Source organism: Hemitrygon akajei, chromosome 10 (assembly GCF_048418815.1).
Source record: "Hemitrygon akajei chromosome 10, sHemAka1.3, whole genome shotgun sequence".
In the NCBI taxonomy this organism is placed as follows: Eukaryota; Metazoa; Chordata; class Chondrichthyes; order Myliobatiformes; family Dasyatidae; genus Hemitrygon; species Hemitrygon akajei.
Window position 1 is genome coordinate 176,455,155 of NC_133133.1, and position 20,772 is coordinate 176,475,926.

General features: G+C 44.4%; 1 protein-coding gene across 2 annotated transcripts in view; it reads left to right on the forward strand.

Annotated features, from left to right (window-relative positions):
* polr3b (polymerase (RNA) III (DNA directed) polypeptide B) overlaps nt 1–20,464 on the forward strand; it is a 148,541-nt gene extending 128,077 nt beyond the window's left edge. For both annotated transcript variants that reach the window (XM_073059794.1, XM_073059795.1), the window contains 5 exons: nt 3,058–3,161; nt 4,848–5,014; nt 7,645–7,758; nt 14,502–14,675; nt 19,880–20,464. In XM_073059794.1, the coding sequence (XP_072915895.1) occupies nt 3,058–3,161; nt 4,848–5,014; nt 7,645–7,758; nt 14,502–14,675; nt 19,880–20,009 (689 nt within the window). In that variant the 3' untranslated portion in view covers nt 20,010–20,464. The remainder of the gene's footprint in view (nt 1–3,057; nt 3,162–4,847; nt 5,015–7,644; nt 7,759–14,501; nt 14,676–19,879) is intronic.
* Nucleotides 20,465–20,772: the final 308 nt, after the last annotated feature.

Consider the following 20,772-nt stretch of genomic DNA (forward strand, 5'->3'; position numbering starts at 1 on the left):
CTTAACCCGTTTTCCCATTTGCAGCATCTCAAGACTGTACTAATTGTTTAATAATAGCAGCTCCCGGGAGTATTTTTAATCTTTCTAATATATTAATTAGCATTCACTCTCTTTAACGAATGCTGTTGCATGTAGTGGCAAAATACAACTGGTCTTGAACAAAATTATCCACGAGAAGCAAGGTGGTTTAAAGTGAACTCTGAATTTAATCTACACTGTGATTCAAACTGAGAACCTGGCCCCAGCCCCGTTCTCAGCTTCTTTTTGTGTGAGTGTGGTAAGGTTTGAGTAAATTGTACCTACATTTCTCTGAGTTATATGCCCCCTTCTCATTGTTACCATCGGAGAGGAGGAACCTGAAGACCCATTCTCAAAATTTCAAGAAAAGCTTCGTCTCCTCCACCATCAGACTTCTGAATGGGCATGAACACATGTACATTACCTCAGTAATTTTTCCCTCTCTTTTTGCATTACTTATTTAATTTAATTTTATATGTATAGAAATATACTTATGGTAATTTATAGTTTTTATTATTGCAATGTACTGCTGCCACAAAACAACAAACTTCACGACATATGGCAGTGATATTAAACCTGATTCTGATTCAGAAAGCTGTGATCTGATTTAGCAGTTTTACTAGGTTTGTTTTAATGCAGGCCATGTGTACAGTCCACAAAGGCAATATATAAATGTGCAATTAAATGTGAAGAAAATGTTAGTAAAAGGCCTTGGATATGGTTAGCCCTGTCAGCACTTTCACTGGATGACAATTGGTTAATTATTTACTCTAGTCCACCAGTCTCTTCATTTAATGAAACCCACAGCTGTGTTGGATCTGTGGGACCCATTGTTATTCAGCTCACCAAAGGCTATGAGCTGCCTCTGACGGAGTACCCCTGGTTCTTTCTCTTCTCCGGCCTTTTTGTGTCAATTTCATGCATCTTTTATCATTCCCTTTCACACAAAACAAACAACACACTGTCCCTCTGTGGCCCAGGCAGTCTGCACTTTCCACACTCTCCTGCTCGTTTACCGTTTTGATTATTAAATCATATCACAAGTCTGGCTGAGGTTTTCCTAAAAGATCATTATTCACCTGTTGCAGCAAAATTCAAAGTTTGCAAACTCTTCAATCTTGTCTGTAATCCGTTAAGCAGCCCCCAATCCTGTGCATAAGGACTTACATGCATGTTAGAGTTAAGGTTATTTAAAGCAGAGGTTGGAAAGTTCTTGATTAGTCAGGGCATCAAAGGTTACAGGGAGAGGGCAGGAAAATGGGGTTGAGAGGGTTAATAAATCAGCCATGATGGAATGGGCCAAATGGCCTAATTCTGCTCCTGTATGAGAGAGGATATTTCCTATACTAGGGGAGTTTAGGACCAGAGGGCACAGCCTCAGATTAGGAGGATATCCGTTTAGGACAGAGATGAGGAGAAATTTCTTTAGCCAGAGGGAAGTGAATCTGTGGAATTCATTGTCACTGGCAGTTGTGGAGAATATGTCATTGTGTATACTTAAGGTGGAGCTTGATAAGTTCTTGATTAGTAAGGGTGTCAGAGATTACGGGGAGAAGGCAGGTGGATGGGACTGACAGGAATAATAAATCAGTCATGATTGAATGGTGGAGCAGACTCAGTGGGCTGAATGGCCTAATTCTGCTCTTATGTCTTATGGTCTGAGGTTAGTGGGACATTATGCCTTCCTGCCACACTGCAGGCTTGACCTGTGATTGAACCATTCCACTCTTCCCTGTACAAGACTTGCTGGTAACCTGACTGAGGATTCCCCCTGTGCCCTTGCTTGCTTCAAGCTGCACAGCAGTCTGGTAAAGATTGTGTTTCCTCAGATGTTGCGAAGTTGTGAAACCTTTATTCTGGAAGCTTCTGTTCTGTATTTCTCAGGCTAGTTCTCAGGATTTGCTACTAATGGCCAAACTGACACTGACTGGTCCACCCTGATTTTCCTGACACTGTTAGTTTGTTAATTGGGAGCTTGAGGTGTCACCTGCTGTGATTACCAACTACAGATTCTGGTATTGGTTTATTATTCAGAATCAGGTTTAATATCACTGACTTATGTCATGATACTTGTTGTTTTGCAACAGCAGTACAGTGCAATACATAAAAGATACTGTAAATTACAATAATATTAAATAATAATTAAATAAGTTATGCAAAAATAGTGAGGTAGTGTTCGTAAGTTTCTATATTGTCCATTCAGTTATTTGATGGTACAGTAAAGGGAAGAAGCTGTTCCTAAAACATCGAATGTGTGTCTTCTGGCTCCTGTACCACTTCCCTGGGGTAGCAATGAGATTAGAGTTTGTCCTGGGAACCCAGGACAGATTCTGGTGTCAGCTTAAAAATAACCTGCATATCTTACCAATTCTTATCGATGCACCATAGGAAGCATCCTGTCTGGATGCATCACCGAAACTAGCCTCCCTCCATGGATGCCCTTCACTGCCTCTGTAAAGCTGCCAACATAATCAAAGACATCACCCACCTTGGACATTCTCTCTTCTCCCCCTCCCCCGTCAGGTAGATGATACAAAAACCTGAATATATACCACCAGACTCAAAGACACCTACCCTGCTGTTAACAGACGCTCAAAGAACATGTTGTTCGATAAGTTGGAGTCTTGGCCTCACAATCTACCTTGTTATGATCTTGCACTTTATCATTACTGCACTGCACTTTTTCAGTAACTTTTATACTGAATTGTTATTATTTTACTTTGTTCTACCTCAGTTCACTGTATAATGGTCTGATCTGTATGAACAGCATGTGAGACAAGCTTTTCAGTGGATCTCAGTACATGTAGCCATAATCGCATCAATGGTCCATCATTAAGGGCCCTCACCACCTAGGTCAACAGTCCTTTGACACATTAATCTGTGACTCTACATTATGAAGCAAGAATATCCTAATACCTACTGTGGTTTATAAATATTTTGATGAATATTGGTGACCTTTCAGAATTGTGATGCATGTTGAATTTGCAAGTAATTACACGATTACTAGAACAGTTTTTCCAAACATCTCCCTCTCTGTAGGTGTCTGTGGCTTAATTGTACCTCAGGAAGACATGCCGTTCTGTGACAGTGGAATCTGCCCTGATATCATCATGAACCCTCATGGTTACCCCTCACGAATGACGGTGAGTCTGGACTGGCCTTTTCTTTGGCGTGGTGATTTACTGCAGACGGACACAATCTTAGTGATCCAACTCAGGAGAATGCAGGGGGCGGAGAACAGAGTATTTCTGTGGCACTGCCTAGCAATGAGAACGTCAGGCAAATCTTACTTAAGAAAAAAAAGTTTGCATTGAAAGAGCACAGAAAAAATAAACTAACAAGCATGTTGCTGGGACTTGAGTTATAAGGAAAGGTTGAATAGGTTAAGACTTTATTCCCAGGAGTGTGGGAGAAGAGGGGTATTTTATAGAGGTATACAAAATTCTGAGGGATATTGATAGGGTAAATGCAAGGAAATTGGGTGATATAGAACTAGAGGTCATAGATTAAGGGTGAAAGGGGAACTTCACTCAGAGGGCGGTGAGAGTGTGAAGCAAGCTGGATGTGGGTTCATTTGCAACGTTTAAGTGAAGTTAAGATTAGGCTGTCGATGGGAGGGGTATGGAGGACTATGGTCCAGGTTTGGCTTGATGGGACTAAGCACAACAGTACAGCGTGGACTAGACCAGTTGAAGGGCCTGTTCTATGCTGTAGTGCTCTACGACTCTGTGACCAAACCAATGAAGATCCACTAATTATAAAGATAGGTCTAGATCAGCTGAGATCTGGGGATATCCTACAGCATGGGTGATAAAGTTGTTTTCCGAACCTTGAAAGGTGGATAAGCAAGTTAAGTTAACCCGGTAATAAATATGGGTTAAATCCCGTCCTGTCCCTGATGTGGTGCTGGGTTTCAAAGACAACCTGGAATGTGCAATATTCTGGCCTTGCCAGTAAGCTCCCATCTCAGATCAGTTAGAGTCAGTTCAAGTTGGATTCATTAGTGAGCACAAATTTTCCATCCGTACTCCTGTTTATTTCTGGGGAAACTTTCACTTAGGAGTATTGTGAGAGGTTTGGACCCCTCATCTAAGAAAAGAAGTGCTGGCTTTGGAGACAGTCCAGAGGAGATTCACGAGAATGATCCCAGGATTGAAAGGATTGACGTATGGGAAGTGTTTGATGGCCCTAGGCCTATACGCACAAGAGTTTAGAAAAATGAGGGAGGATCTCATTGAAACCTATGGAATATTGAAAGGCATAGAGAGAGTGGATGTTTCCTATAGTGGGGGAGCCTAAGACCAGAGGGCACAGCCTCTGAATAGAAGGACATCCATTTAGAACAGAGATGAGGAGAAATTTCTTTAGCCAAAGGTGGTGAATCTGTGGAATTCATTGCTGCAGACAGCTGCAGATACTAAGTATACTTAAAGTGGAAGTTGATTGGTTCTCAATTAGTAAAGGTGTCAAAGATTACAGGGAGAAGACAGGAGAAGAGGATTGAGAGGAATAATAAATCAGCCATGATGAAATGCTGGAGCAAACTCGATGGGTCAAATGGCCTAATTCTGCTCCTTTGTCTTTTTGTCTCCGTGTTTGCTCAAGTACAGCAGCTAACTCCTGAATAGGGTAGCTGTGCTCAAGTAGTAGAAATGGGCCTGGTCTCAGGGTAAGCAGTAACTCCAGAGAGAACTGGCTCTAGGAGAACAGTCCTTAGCAGGTTACTGGCCTGTTGTTGGACGGTTGTGAAAACACGGGTGAAAACTGAGGTAGCAGTTACAGATGCACACGGTTTGTTGGTTTGACCTGATGTCTGCTTGCACCCACAGGTCGGGAAGTTGATTGAGTTGCTGGCAGGCAAAGCCGGCGTCCTTGATGGCAGGTTCCATTATGGTACTGCTTTCGGAGGGAGCAAAGTGAAGGATGTGTGTGAGGATCTGATTCGTTACGGCTACAACTATCTGGGCAAGGATTATGTCACCTCCGGAATCACTGGGTATGACAGATGTGGGGTTTAATCAATGGATGGGGTACACACAAAAGCCTTCAAGGGCTATGGGGAGTCTGATACCAAAAGTTATGTGGAAGTGCTGAACAAGCTCGATGGACTGAATAGACTCCTGCTTTCTGTGTTGCTTTCCCTCAAGCTGTGATGATTAAGTGGTGATTGAAAGGGTTGCTCAGAATTCTGCAGTGTTTGATCTGAGTGCATGAGTATTATCACACTGCCAGCTGTCAGGGAGGCACTAACTAGTGGGAAGGATGAAGTGTGGCACAGAGGGGGCACACTGTAGTGGCGACAGTGAATCCTGAATCGACTAGGGTAGGAATAGGAAAAGGGGTGAATTCCCTTAGTGAGAAGGAAAATTGATTATATTTAAAGCAGAGGTTGAAAAGCTCTTGATTAGTCAGGGCATCAAAGGTTGTGGGGAGAAGAATGGAGTTGAGAGGGATAATAAATCAGCCGTGATGGGACAGTGGAGTAAACTCGTCAGCTGAATGGCCTAACTCTGCTTCTGTGTCTTACGGTCTTAAACAAATGGGAAGCACAAAGTGTGTTACGGGGATGTGACAGCAGAGAACCCTGATCACCCAGAATAGACTGGGCTAGGAATAGGAAAAGGGAGTCAGTTAAATTACCAGACTAGAGGTCCAGAACCCTGAATTCAAATGGGGTTCCATGGTAGCGTAGTGGATAAAACAATGCCTTTACAGTTCAGGGCATCAGAGTGTGGATGTCAATTCTGACATCCTCTGTAAGAATGTTTGTACGTTTATCCATGTGCACGTGGGTTTTCTCCCAGAGTCCAAAACATACCGATTAGTAGGTTAATTGGCTGTTGTAAATTGTCCTGTGATTAGGCGAGGATTAAATGGGTGGATTGTTGGGCAGCGTGGCTCAGTGGGCCAGAAGGGCCTGTCTTGTGTTGTAGCTCTAAATAATTTTTTTTAAATATTTCTGAGGTGCATTTAGGATACCTCAGAGAGGAGGTCCCATATGGTATTCTGGTCCAGAGGGTGAGTTCATGTGGGATGTGGGGTGAGCTGGCCAAGTGGGTACAAAATTGGCTTGTTGGTAGGAGTCAGATTGTGATAATGGAGGAACTGGTGCTGGATCCACCACTGATTGTTATCTGTATTGATGACTTGGTTGAGAGTGTAGGTGGCGTGATTAGTAAGTGTGCTAATGATACTAAAATAGATGGTATCACAGACAGTGAAGAACAGCATCTATTTCAGCTGGGTACATGAGCCAAGAAGTACCAGACAACCTTTATAAGACATTAGTCAGGCCACACGTGGAGTGTTGTCAACAGTTTTGGGCCCCTTATCCCAGAAAGGATGTGTTGTCATTGGAGAGAGTCGAGAGGAGGTTCACGAGAATTATTCTGGGAATGAAGGGGTTAACGTAGGAGCTTTTGGCAGCTTTGGCCTGTACTCACTGGAATTTAGAAGAATGTGTGGGGATCTCATTGAAACCTACCGAATGTTGAAAGGACTAGAAAGGGTGGATGTGGAGAGAATGTTTCCTATGGTGGGGGCATTAGATCTAAAGGGCATAGCCTCAAATTTGAGGGGTGACCTTTTAGCACAGAAGTGAGGAATTTTTTTTTTAGCCAGAGAGCAGTAAATCTGTGGAATGCTATGCCACAGACTGTAATGGCGGAAGTTGATCATTTCCCAATCAGTCAAGGCGTCAAAGGAAATGGTGGAGAAGGCAGGGGTATGAGGTTGAGAGGGACCCGGGATCAGCCATGATGGAATGGCGGAACAGACTTATGGACTGAATGGCCTAATTCTGCTCCTATGTCTTATTTAACTTGGACGTGTGTGAAGTGATGCACTTTACGAAGTTGAACAGGGCAGAATTTACACAGTGAAAAGCAGGGCCCCGGGGAGTGCTGTAGGACAGAGAGACCCAGGAGTACAAGAACATAGTTCCCTGAGCAGGTGAAGAATGCACACTAAATGGTTGCTTCCATCAGACAGGATGTATAGATCATTGGTGAGACCACACCTGGAATAATGTGAGCAGTTCTGGCCACCACACAGTTGAAAGGATGTGAATAGAAAGGTGCAGAAAAGATGCATGAGGATGTGACCAGGACTGGAGGGCTTGAATTATAGGGAGATAGAATCAGGTTTATTATCACTGACATGTATCATGACATTTGTTGTTTTGTGGCAGCAGTACTGTGCAATACATAAAATATACTATAAATTACAATCAGAAATATTATAAAGTAGTGCAAAAAGAGTGAAAGTACTGAGGTAGTGTTCATGGGTTCATCGTCCTTTCAGAAATCTGATGGCAAAAAGAAAGAAACTGTTCCTAAAGCATTGAGTGTGTGTCTTCAGGCTCCTGTACCTCCTCCATGATGGTAGCAATGAGAAGAGGGCACGTCCTGGGTGATGGGGCTCCTGAATGATGGATGCCGTCTTTTGAAGATGTCCTGATTGCTGGGGAAGCTGTTACCTATGATGGAGCTGATAGACCAAACCTCCTCAAACTTCAAATGACACACAGCTGGTGGCATGCCTTTAAAGAAAGTTTTTGAACTTGCCACTCTTTTCCCTCACAGGGGCAGATGAGCACACTCACGCTTGGTCTATTTTCCCTTGCAGAGAGCCTTTGGAAGCGTACATCTACTTTGGTCCTGTGTATTACCAGAAGCTGAAGCACATGGTCCTCGACAAGATGCACGCTCGAGCCCGAGGTCCTCGGGCTGTTCTCACCCGGTGAGTCGTTACCACTCTGGTTACTTTTACTTCATTCACTGTTACGATAATTATGTTTTCCTATGATGATTCCTCCTCTCTCTCTCCCACCCTCTCTCTTCCTCTTCTTACTCTCTTCCTCCCTTTCTCCCTCCATCTCTCTCCTCCCTCTCCCTCCCTTCCCCTCCGTCCTTCCCTCTCCTTCCCCTTCTCTCTCCCTCACACCACCACCCCGCCCCCCCCCAATCATCTTTGGAGCTTCTGATGATGTTTCTGTGGCTCTGAGTTGTTAGGAGAAGGACTTGCTAGCCCCATGCCCAACCCTCCTCCTTTCACAGCTGGTATTTTGCTATGATTCTGAGGCGTCCGTTTGATCGGATGCTGGTTGGATTATTTGATTGTGTAAGGTGAGAATTGTGGAAGCGCAGGACTCGGATTTACATCGATAGTGGATTGTCTGTGTTAGTGTGATGTGGGCTGTACAACCCTTCACTGGATGTCAAATCTTTCACACAGCTTCATTTTGTTACCTCTGTAATCTGAGAATTTAACCAGAAGTAACCAACTACAATGTGATGTGAAATGGGCTGTACTGAATCCCGATGAAGGATATCGAACCAAAATGTCGACTGTCTCTTTCCGTCCATTGATGCTGCCTGAGCTGCTGAGTTCCTCCAGCCTGTTCAAACATTAGTGAGATATATCTTGACTGATCTGTCCCACATTTATCTGCCATTGGTATATGGAAGCACAGAATGTTGCAATCCCAATCCAGTGCTAAGTTTGGAAGGGTCATGAAATATTAGATTTTATGAGACAAGGTATGGAGTATGAAAGTAGGAAAGGTTTGATCCCACTTTACAGGGCGCCCGTGAGACCAGATATGAGATTCTGTGTGACCATTCAGTCTCTGTATTGAAGGAGGGGTGGAGTTACATCAAGGCTATTGCAGGCTCCCAGCACTGATTCCCGGGGAAAAGGGTAAGGTCGAGCAGTCACGGAGCACAGGAACAGGCCCTTTGGCCCATCTGGTCCATGCAAACCAAGATTCCATCTAAGCCAGTGTGATTTATCTGTTTATCACTCTACCTTTCCTGTTCAGGTATCTGTTCCCATCACCTCCCTTAGGTGCTCCTCCCCACCCCCCCCCCCCCCCCACCTTTCTGTCTTCCATGGCCTTCTGCCCTGTCCTATCAGATTCCTCTTTCTCCAGCCCTGTATCTCTTTCACCAGTCAACTTCCCAGCTCTTTACTTCACCCCTCACCCAACTCCTTGTTTCACCCATCACCTTGTGCTTCTTCTAACCCTCACCCCACTTTCTTACTCTGACTCCTCATCTTTTACTCCAGTCCCGCCAAAGAGCCTCAGCCCAAAGCATTGACTGTACCCATCTCCATAGATGCTGCCTAGTCTGCTGAGTTCCTCCAGCATTTTGTGTGTGTTGCAGAAATGTTTAGATGGGCAGATGAATGTGCAGAAAATGGAAGGATAAGGACATTGTGTAAGGCAGAGGGATTGGTTTAGTTGGCCACTTGCTTACTAATTTAATTGGAATAGTATAACATTGTGGGCTGAAGCACTTACTGCTGTACTGTACTAGTCTATGTTCTATGTTCCTGCCCAAGTGTCTTTTAAATATTCTTAATATAACAATATTAATAGCCATTTCCTCAGGTTTATGAAAGAAACATAGAAAACCTACAGCACAATACAGGCCCTTCAACCCACAATGTTGTGCCAAACATGTACTTACTTTAGAAATTACCTAGGGTTACCCATAGCCCTCTATTTTTCTGTTCCATGTACCTATCCAGGAGTCTCTTAAAAGACCCTATCATATCTGCCTCCACCACTGTTCCCAGCAGCCCATTCCATGCACTCACCACTCTCTGAGTAAAAAACTTACCCCGGACATCTCCTCTGTACCTACTCCCCAGCACCTTAAACCTGTGTCCTCTTGTGTTACCAATTTCACTCCTGGGAAAAAGCCTCTGACTATCCACAAGATCAATGTCTTTCATCACCTTATACACCTCTATCAGGTCACATCTCATCCTCTGCCACTGCTCCAAGGAGAAAAGGCTGAGTTCACTCAACCTATTCTCATAAGGCATGCTCCCCAATCCAGGCAATATCTTTGTAAATCTCCTCTGCACCCTTTCTATGGCTTCCACATCCTTCCTGTAACCATAATGTACTGGTTAGGCACAGGAGTACATTCAGCCAGAGACTCATTCCACCGAGATGTAACACTGAGCGTCATAGGAAGTCATTCCTGCCTGTGGCCATCAAACTTTACAACTCCTCCCTTGGAGTGTCAGACACCCTGAGCCAATAGGCTGGCCCTGGACTTATTTCCACTTGGCATGATTAACTTATTATTATTTAATTTTTTATGGTTTTATATTGCTGTATTTCTACACTATTCTTGGTTGGTACAGCTGTAATGAAACCCAATTTCCCTCGGGATCAATAAAGTATGTCTGTCTGTCTGTAGTGAGGTAACCAGAACTGAGCACAGTACTCCAAGTGGGTTCTGACCAGGGTCCTACATAGCTGTAATTATCACTGACGTTGTTGTGAAATTCATTGTTTTACAGCAGTAGTACATTGCAATACATTAAAGATTACTACGATCTATAATAAATGAATAAGTAATCCAAGTGAGGCAGCTCATACCATATATCAACCTCCCTTTGGCTGAAAAAGTTGCCCCTCAGGTTCCAACTGTAACTCTTCCTCTTGCTTTAAACCTGTGCCCTCTGGTTCTTGATCCCACATCCCTGAGGAAGAGACTGTGCATTCACCTTATCTGTGCCACTCGTGGTTTTACACACCTCTATAAGGTCGCCACTCGGTCTCATGCACTCCAGGAAATAAAGTTCCAACCTGCCCAGCCTCTCTTAAGTGTTGAGGAATGAAAGGTGATCTTAATGAGACACAAGATTCTGAGAACTGATGGGTGGGTGCTGAAAAGCTGGTGCAGAGGGAAAGGGGGAGAAGAGGGGGGTGGTAGTGATAGGGGACTCAATAGTCATAGGAACAGACAGGAGGTTCTGTGGCCATGAACAGGGCACCCGGATGGTGTGTTGCCTCCCAGGTGCCAGGGTCAGGGACATCTCGGATCACGTACATAACATTTTGGAGGGGGAAGGAGAGCAGCCAGATGTCTTGGTATATGTTGGTACCAATGACATAGGAAGGAAAAGCAGAGGTCCTGAAGAGAGAATTTAGAGAGCTAGGCAGAAATCTGAAAAGCAGGACCTCTAGGGTAGTAACTTCTGGATTGCTACTTAGGACATGTGCCAGTGAGGCTAGAAACAGGCTGATTTGGCAGATAAATGTGTGACTAAGAAGCTGGTGCAGGGGGCAGGGCTTCAGGTTCTTGGATCATTAGGATCTCTTCTGGGGGAGGTATGACCTGCACAAAAGTGACATATTGCACCTGAATGCAAGGGAAAATTAAAATATGCAGCCACTGGGAAATCACGCTTTTTCTGGCGGACGGAATGTAGGTGCTCAGCAAAGTGTCACACAGGGAGCACCAGACACAGTATATGACCCCAACAGACTCACAGCTGAGTGTTGCTTCACCTGGAAGGACTGTTTGGAGCCCTGAATAGTTGTGAGGTGGGGGGTGTATATAGGGGCAGGTGAAGCACTTGTTCTTATCTTTGCTGTGTTGTCTTGCTGCATGACCCATTTTCTCTTGAGCTTCAGTTCACGGATAGATACCCCAACATTTTCCTATAGAATTTACTGGTACAATTCAGAATTCATACTTGCACCAATGATGACAAGCCGTCCTGGTCCCGAGCCAGCAAAGCAGGCCCAAGCCATGACACTGCCACTACCATGTTTCACAGATGGGATAAGGTTCTTCTGCTGGAATGCAATGTTTGCTTTTTGCCAAACATAATGCTTCTCATTTAAGCCAAGAAGTTCCATTTTGGACTCATCCATCCACAGAACATTGTTCCAATAGTCTTCTGGTTTATCCATGTGTCTGAGGCCAATATGAGAACATCCTTCTGGCCCAGATGGGGTACTAAAGACCTCTGCTCATCAGCTGGTTCTTTAACGACTCACTTCGGCAGTCTGACGTACCCACCTGCTTCAAGCAGGCTTCAATTATACCAATGTCTAAGAAGAACATGGTAACCAGTCTCAATGACTATTGTCCAGTAGCACTTACATCCACAGTGATGAAGTGTTATGAGAGATTGGTGATGAAATATATCAACTGCTGCCTGAGAAGCAACTTGGATCCATTCCAATTTGCCTACCAGTACAAATGGTCTATGGCAAATCCATTTCATTGGCTCTTCACTAAATTCTGGAATACTTGAACAGCAAAGATGCATACATCAGGATGCTCTTTATCAATTACAGCTCAGCATTTAATACTATCATCCCCTCAAAACTAATCAATGAGCTCAAGACCTTGGCCTCAATACTTCCTTGTGCAGCTGGATCCTCTAATTCCTCACTTGCAGACCTCCAGACATTTTGGAGCGGCAACAACATCTCAAAAGGTTCAAAGGTTAATTTATTATCAAAGTATACAACTTGAAATTTGTCTTCTGTGGGTAGCTATGAAACCAAGGAAGAAAAGAAAGGCAGCAGGATCATCAACCCCCAAAAAATCCCCCCCACCGCACAACTAAAACAAAAACGGAACAGGCACCTTAACCCCCAAACCACATCCCAGACAAAAGACCAAACAGAAACGGAACAGGCACCTTAACCATCAAATCCCTCCTCCTGCACAAAATGGAACAGGCACATCAATCCCCAAATCCCCCTCCCACACAAAAAAGAATAAAAACAGAACAGGCTCCTTAACCCCAAATTTCCTCTTCTCCACATAAAAATATTAACAAAACAGAGCAGGCACGTTGACCCCCAAATCCCCTCCCCACACAAAAAAAGAAGAAAGAGTGGGCGAAAAGCATATAATATATCAAAAATCTATATGACTGAATGAAGTCTATAGTGCAAGTCCATGTCCAAAACGCAGAAAGGCTGGGCAACATTTACCGGGCCCAGCGACTGACCCTTCCCTCTCAAAAGCAGAGCCATCAAAATGATGGGCAGCTGGCGCTCACCACACTCCATGCTTCAATCCTCCTCCTTTTAATCAGCAAAATGGAGTCAAGCAACTTGCACCCCATTTCTCAGTGTTCACGCTCACTGTCTCTGACTCTGGGAATCTACTTGGAGTCTGCAGATCACTGAAGCACCGAAACTATCTCCAAGCTTCTACATTCGGCTCCATGTTTCAATCTCCCTCTTCACTTTAATCAGCAAATATTGGAAGCTTTAATCGGCCCAGCTTGCAGCCTGCCCACCATGAAGTTCCAGCACGCTATCCAAACAATTTCCAAGCAGCAAATCACAGGCTCCAGCAGTTCCAGAATCACATCCAAGATGGAAAACAAATGTAAAAGACATAAATGAAGTGAAATATATAGTTCCACGATTTATCCAGGAGATGTCGAGCAAAGGAGCATCGTTACAAGGCACCATCTTGCCTATCTTGATTTCCTCCACAATCTCCGTCAGCACAGATGCATCACAGGACTGTGTGCTTAGTCCCCTGCTCTACTCACTTTACACTTATGACTGTGAGGCTAAGCACAGCTCCAATGCCTTATTTAAGTTTGCCAGCGACACCACTGTCATGGGCGAAATCAAAGGTGATGACAAATCACATATAGGAAGGAGATTGAAAATCTGGCTGAGTGATGCCACAACAACCTCTTACTCAACATCAGTAAGACCAAGGAGCTGATTATTGACTTCAGGAGAATGAAATCAGGGGCCCATGAGCCGGTCCTCATCGGGGGATCAGAGGTGGAGAGGGTCAGTAGCTTTAAATTCCTCGGTGTTATCATTTCCAAAGGCTTGCCCTGGGCCCAGCACGTAAGTGCAATTACAAAGAAAGCACAACAGTGCCTCTACTTCCTTATGAACTTTGCGAAGGTTCAGCATGACATCTAAAATTTTGACACACTTCTATGTCTGTGTGATGGAGAGTATGTTGACTGGCTGCATCCCAGCCTGGTATGGAAACACCAATATCCTTGAACCACGGGAGAAAGGGAAGGAGGAGAGGCACCAAGAGGGAGGTGATAGGCAGGTGAGGAGAAGCTGTAAGAGGGGGTCTAGAGTGAGGAAATGAAGAAGGGGGGAGAGGAAGAAATTACCAGAAGTTGAAGAAATCAATATTCATGCTATCAGGTGTTGCTCCTCCAACTTGAGAGTGGCCTCATCATGGCACTCCCTCCCAACCTCCTTTCCCCACCCACCTGGCTTCACTTAATACCTTCTTGCTTGTACCATTCCTTTCTCCCACCTTCCTGTTCCTTCTCAGTCCTGAAGAAGGGTCTCGGCCTGAAACGTTGACTGTTTATTCATTTCCATAGATGCTGCCTGACCTGCTGAGTTCCTCCGGCTTTTTGTGTGTGTTGCTCTGGATTTCCAGCATCTGCAGAATCTCTTGTGGCTGTGGAATACTGCAGCCCAGTGTGTCTGTGCTTCTCACTTGTACACGTTTCAGTTACTCGATAAGAGTGGAGGCATGGGATTGGTCAATGCACACTAATCAAGCCAGGTTTAATCATTTTCCTCTGTTGCTGGGATCATACAGGGTGATGCTGGAGCTGATTGATAAATGGGTTACAGTTTTCATAATTCAATACTGTGCAAGTTGAATCCACGTTTAGAGCTGAGCCTGACAATGTGTGAACCTTCCCGGCAGGCAGCCGACAGAAGGACGCTCTCGTGATGGAGGTTTGCGTCTAGGTGAGATGGAGCGGGATTGTCTGATCGGCTATGGTGCCAGCATGATGCTGCTGGAAAGGTTAATGATCTCCAGTGACGCATTTGAAGTGGACGTCTGTGGACTATGTGGACTGCTCGGGTATTCGGGTTGGTGAGTATCGGGGCTTCTATTCTCTGCCGTTGATGTAGTGCTGAGAGTATGTCTGATGCTCAGTTGTGTCTCAGTTGGCAACTCCCCCACCTCTGTCAAAGGTTGAACACGGATTTAGACCAGTACCTTCTCCCTTGTGGATGTAGCAGACTCCTTGGCTTTATTTTGAAGATTAAGGTCTTCAACCTGCTCATGGACTGTTTGTCCCACTCCCAGCAAGAAGGAGACTACATTACATCCATGCCAGGACTACTAGACTCAAAAACAGTTACTTTCCCCAAGATCCAATAACCCACCCCTCCACACCCCCAACCATCACTACTTTATCATTTCCTGTCAGAGTCTGCTTATGTACACACACTTTATGGACATACAATCAATCAATGTATATAAACTATCTTGTGTATTTGTATTTATTTTGTTATTGTGTTCTTTATGCTTATTGTGATTTTTAGTGCTGCATCAGATCCGAAGTAACAATAATTTCAATCTTCTTTACACATAGGTAGGAAAAACAAGGAGATCCTGAAGAGAGATTTTAGGGAGCTCTGTAGAAAGCTGAAAAACAGGACCTCCAGGGTTGCAATCTCTGGATTGCTGCCTGAACCCAAGGAGGCCAACATCCTTGCAGGCAGGTTTGCTAGAGCTGTTGGGGAGGGCTTAAAGAAATTTGGCAGGGGGGTATAGACCAGAGTAATAGAGCTGAGGATCAGGCAGTTGGTATACAAGCAGTGACAGTGTCTAGTGAGACTGTGAGGAAGGACAGGCAGGTGATAGGGCAAAGTTGCAGTCAGTGGAATGAATTGCTGTGTAAGCAGGGTGACAAAATCGTAAAGGGTGTTGGATATAAGACTGAAGGTGTTATATTTGAATGCACGCAGTATACAAAATAAAGTAGGTGAACCTGTAGCAGTTAGAGATTGTTATGTATAATGTTGTGAGTATCACAGAGTCGTGGCTGAAATAAGACTATAGTTGAGAGCTTAACATTCAAGGATACACATTGTATCAAAAGGACAGGCAGGTAGGCAGAGAAGTTGCAGCTCTGTTGGTAAAAATGAAATCAAATCCTTAGAAAGAGATGATATGGGATCAGAAGATGTAGAATCCTTGTGGGTAGAGTTAAGAAACTGCAAGGGTAAGAAGACATGATTGGAGTTTTAGCAGACCTCCGAACAGTAGCCAGGATGTGGTCTACAAATTACAATGGGAGATAGAAGACTTGTCAAAAGGGCAATGTTACTGTAGTCATGGAGGATTCCAATATGCAATAGATTGGGAAAATCAGGTTGGTGCTGGATCCCAAGAGAGAGAATTTGTAGAATGCCTATAAGATGGCTTTTTAGAGAAGTTGTGGTTGAGCCCACTAGAGGATCAGCTAACACACACAAAATGCTGGAGGAACTCAGCAGGCCGGGCAGCATCTATGGAAAAAAAGTACAGTCACCATTTCAGGCCGAAGCCCTTTGGTAGGGCAGGTTTTGGCCCAAGATGGCAACTGTACTTTTTTCCATAGGTGCTACCTGGCCTCCTCCAGCATTTTGTGTGTGTTGCTCGTGTAACTTTCACTTCTGCTAGTGGCTAAGTATAGGGGGTGATAGCCCCCGGCCCAGCCAAACTTAAGAAATCCCGTTTGGGTGGATGCTGCGTGATGTGTCCCCTGTTACAAATCAGTACGAAATAACAAACAGTACGCAATATGCAATTAAACGATTGAGCTTTATAATACTTCAACTATATGGTTAGTAAAGAAACAAAAATAGAAAAAGGGCCCATTCTCATGAAACAGTCTATTGCGCAAACGTTGGAGCTCACTGATAGGCTGTTCGTCCACCATCGACCTCCTCCGATCATCGCTGACCTTCGGACCGTCACTCCAAGTCCACTCCGTCCAGTGGTCTACCAACTCTCTCCACTCGCGTCTTCTCTCTTCATCTCTCCCCGGCAAAAGACAGTGAAAATCTCTCTTCCAGCTCACAAGGAAGAACAACAGCATTCCTAACCCCGTTATCTCTAGTCATAACCCAAGCATTGCTGCTACAGAGAAACCATTACATTGTCAGTGAAACCTTACAGCATGTGACACTCGGATTTCCAGCATCTGCAGATTTCGTAGGGGATCAGTTATTCTGGATTGGGTGTTGTGTAATGAATGGGATCTGATTAGTGTAAGTATAAGATGTACAGTACTGTGCAAAAGTCAAAAGAATTTTGTAAAGCCGAGATGCTTTCAAAAATAATTAAATGAAAAGTTTCTAAATATCAAAAAGAACTATAAGCACCCATAAACAGTAAAAGAAAACTAAATCAAATCAATAGTTGGTGCAATTGCCCTTTGCCTGTAAAACCGCATCAATTCTCTTGGGTAGACTGCCATGCAGTTTGATAGGAAAATCGCTTGGTTAGTTGTTCCAAGCATCTTGGAGAACTTCCCACATTTCTTCTACGTATTTGGCTGTCTCACTTCCTTCTGTCTCTCCAGACCGCCTTGAGATCAGGGCTCTGTGGGGGGCCATACAATTCTGTTCCAGAACTCCTTGTTTGTTTTTTTCACTGAAGATAGTTCTGTATGCCCTTGGCCATGTGTTTGGGGTCATTGTCCTGCTGCAGAGTGAAGTTGGAACAGATTAGACACCTCCCTGATGGTATTGTGTGATGGATGAGAATCTGCTTGTATTTCTCAGCATTGAAGATTCCATTAACTCTGATCAGATCACCAACTCCATTTGCAGAAATGCAGTCCTAAACCTGCAGGGAACCTTGCAGTGCTTCACTGTTGGCTGCAGACATTCGTCCATGTAGCACTCCAGCTCTTCTACAAAAAAACTGCCTCCTGTTTGAGCCAAAAGTTTCAAATTTTGACTCATCAGTCTAGAGTGCTACCATTGTTCAACACCTCAGTCCTTGTGTTTTTGTGCATAGGTGAGTCTCTTGGCTTTGTTTCCACTTTGGAGGAATGGCTTTTTGGCAGCAACTCTTCAATGAAGATCACTCTAACAAGATGTCTGTAGTGTAGAGGGGTGTACTTGGGTTCCAGTTGTTTCTGTGAGTACAGAGCAGACAGCAGTGCTGGACTTCAGATTTAGAAGGAACATTAGTTTGATGTATCTTTTATGTGCTGCACTCCATGACCAACCACTGCATTTCTTGGCCTGTTTCTCTGTGCTTCTTCAGAAGAACTTGGACAGCACATCCTGAAATTCTTGTCTACCCTGAAATTTCTGAAATTTCATCTTTATCAAAGGATGACCACCTTGTGTCTTGTTGCTATGCTCACTCTTGCCATAGTGTAAGAATTGATCATTTGAAGATTAAACTGTTTCGTCTCTGCCACACCCTCACCTTTTAGTTTGGTTGTCCTATGCCCAGTTTGATCCCTTCTCCACCCATTTCTGTTTCAGTTAATCAGTTTAGTTCATTCAACTCATTATGTCATTGATCATTTGCACCTGTTTGTTATTTTTGCTTAATCATGTACTAACAAAGTAATCAAGTCCTTATTTGAAAAGAGGTCTGTTACGTAATATTACTTGCTTTAATGAAATAGAAAAATTTCTCTAACATTTATTTTTTTGGAAAATGGAAATCGGAAATTTGCTCTTTTCTACAGACACACTAATCCTGAAGCTAAAAAATAAACATCTGAAAACAAAATGTATATTAAAAATCTAGGGTGCCTAAGATTTTTGCAGAGTACTATATGTTAGCAGATTTGATAAAACAGGGGTTAGGAGTTTGAGGTTTTGGACAATTGAAACAGTCTGTGAGTGAGAAAAGTTATTTTAGACCAGGGGTCATGGGGTGTGGAGGGCTGTCAGAGGTTACAGTGGGACATGGATAGGATGCAAAACTGGGCTGAGAAGTGGCAGGTGGAGTTCAACCCAGATAAGTGTGAGGTGGTTCATTTTGGTAGGTCAAATATGATGGCAGAATATATAATTAATGGTAAGATTCTTTGCAGTGTGGAGGAACAGAGGGATCTTGGGGTCCGAGTCCATAGGAAGCTCAAAGCAGCTGCGCAGGTTGACTCTGTGGTTAAGAAGGCGTACGGTGAATTGGCCTTCAACAATTGTGGAATTGAATTTGGGAGCCGAGAGGTAATGTTGCTGCTATATAGGACCTGGTTAGACCCCACTTGGAGTATTGTGCTCAGTTCTGGTTGCCTCACTACAGGAAGGATGTGGAAGCCATAGAAAGGGTGCAGAGGAGATTTACAAGGATGGTGCATGGATTAGGGAGCATGCCTTATGAGAATAGGTTGAGTGAACTCAGCCTTTTCTCCTTGGAGCGACGGAGGATGAGAGGTGACCTGATAGAGGTGTATAAGATGATGAGAGGCATTGATCGTGTGGGTAGTCAGAGGCTTTTTCCCAGTGCTGAAATGGTTGCCACAAGAGGACACAGGTTTACGGTGCTGGGGAGTAGGTACAGAGGAGATGTCAGGGGTAAGTTTTTTACTCAGAGTGGTGAGTGCGTGGAATAGGCTGCCAGCAATGGTGGTGGAGGCGGATACAATAGGGTCTTTTAAGAGACTTTTGGATAGATACATTGAGCTTAGAAAAATAGAGGGCTATAGGTAAGCCTAGTCATTTCTAGGGTAGGGACATGTTCGGTATAGCATTGTGGGCCGAAGGGCCTGTATTGTGCTGTAGGTTTTCTATGTTTCTATGAACACATAAGACCGTAAGATATAGGAGCAGAATTAGGCCATTTTGGCCCATCGAGTCTGTTCTGCCATTTCTTCGTGGCTGATCCAATTTTTCTCTCAGCCTCAATCTCGTGCCTTCTCCCCATATCCCTTCATGCCCTGACCAATCAAGAATCTATCAGCCTTTGCCTTAAATACTTGTACTCTACAGCCCCTTGGACCCCTCTGTTAGTGGGAGGGGTTCATCACATAGAAGGTTGGGAATGTGAGGATGTGGAGCTGGAGTCAGACAGAATTCATTGATGGGCCGTGAGGACAGCGGGCTTTCTCCATATGGAGCTGATGGGCTGAGTGAGCTGTACCATTTCTGACCAGCAGCAGAGAGGAGTGGAGTTAACAATATTGGGTAGCATGGGGGGTGGGGGGGAGGCAAGAGAGAGACAGGAGAGAGATGGAGGAGGTTTGGTCTGTTTGGCAGAGGATGGTCCTAAGGAGGAGTAGACGGGGATGATGAAGGGTCGCAATCCTGTGACTGAAGAGTGCTTTGTCCTTCTAGGTGTCATTATTGCAAATCTTCCTGTCACGTCTCGTCTCTGCGAATCCCATACGCCTGTAAGCTGCTGTTCCAAGAGCTTCAATCCATGAACATTGTTCCCAGGCTGAAGCTGGCCAGGTACAACGAGTGAGGCACGGTGGAGGATCTGTGCACGAGGACTCTTTCCCGAGGCTGCAGTCGTGAGAGTGAATCGTCAGCCCGATTGATTTATGCTCCCTCTCCAACACAGCATGACGAGGGAGAGAATCGTTTGCTGGTGATTGATGGGCTGATACAATGCCCCCCGCACTGACTCGATCTGCCTTCATAAAGATCTGGCGAGCTCGCTAGTGTCGAGCAAGCAAAGTTTATACAAGAAACTGTGTTTGTTCTTCGATATTAGTTTTGCTGTTAAACAAGGAAGGCAAAGCAGCTCACGTCATTGAGATGTTAGTCTGCAGCTGGGAGCACTCGCTGGCCCTGGCCGATTCACACAAAAAGCGGGCTATTTAATTTAATTTTTGTATTGATGGCATTGAGTGTGGTGAGATATCTTTTGTTCTGTGTGCCATGAATATTTCAATTAAAAGACATTTTTTAAACAAACATCTTTGAATTGAGTAAAATTTCTTCTTCTTCTTAAGCCCATTACCCCTACTGGGGCATAGGCTACCAACATCAGCTCACCAGAGTCCTCTGTCCTGGGCCAGACTTCCCAGCTGTAGCCTTCCTCTCCCTGGAATGGGGTGTTTGGAGCTGCTGCTGGCATTTCTGTAGCTCGGGGTTTTTAGGGGATGGAGCTGCCAGCTTCATGCACAACCCTCCTTTCGTAGCCAGGCTTCAGACTGTCCATGGCGGAGTTGAGAAAAATTTCAGCTGGGAGGAAACCCAAGGAGAACGTGCAAACTCCACAT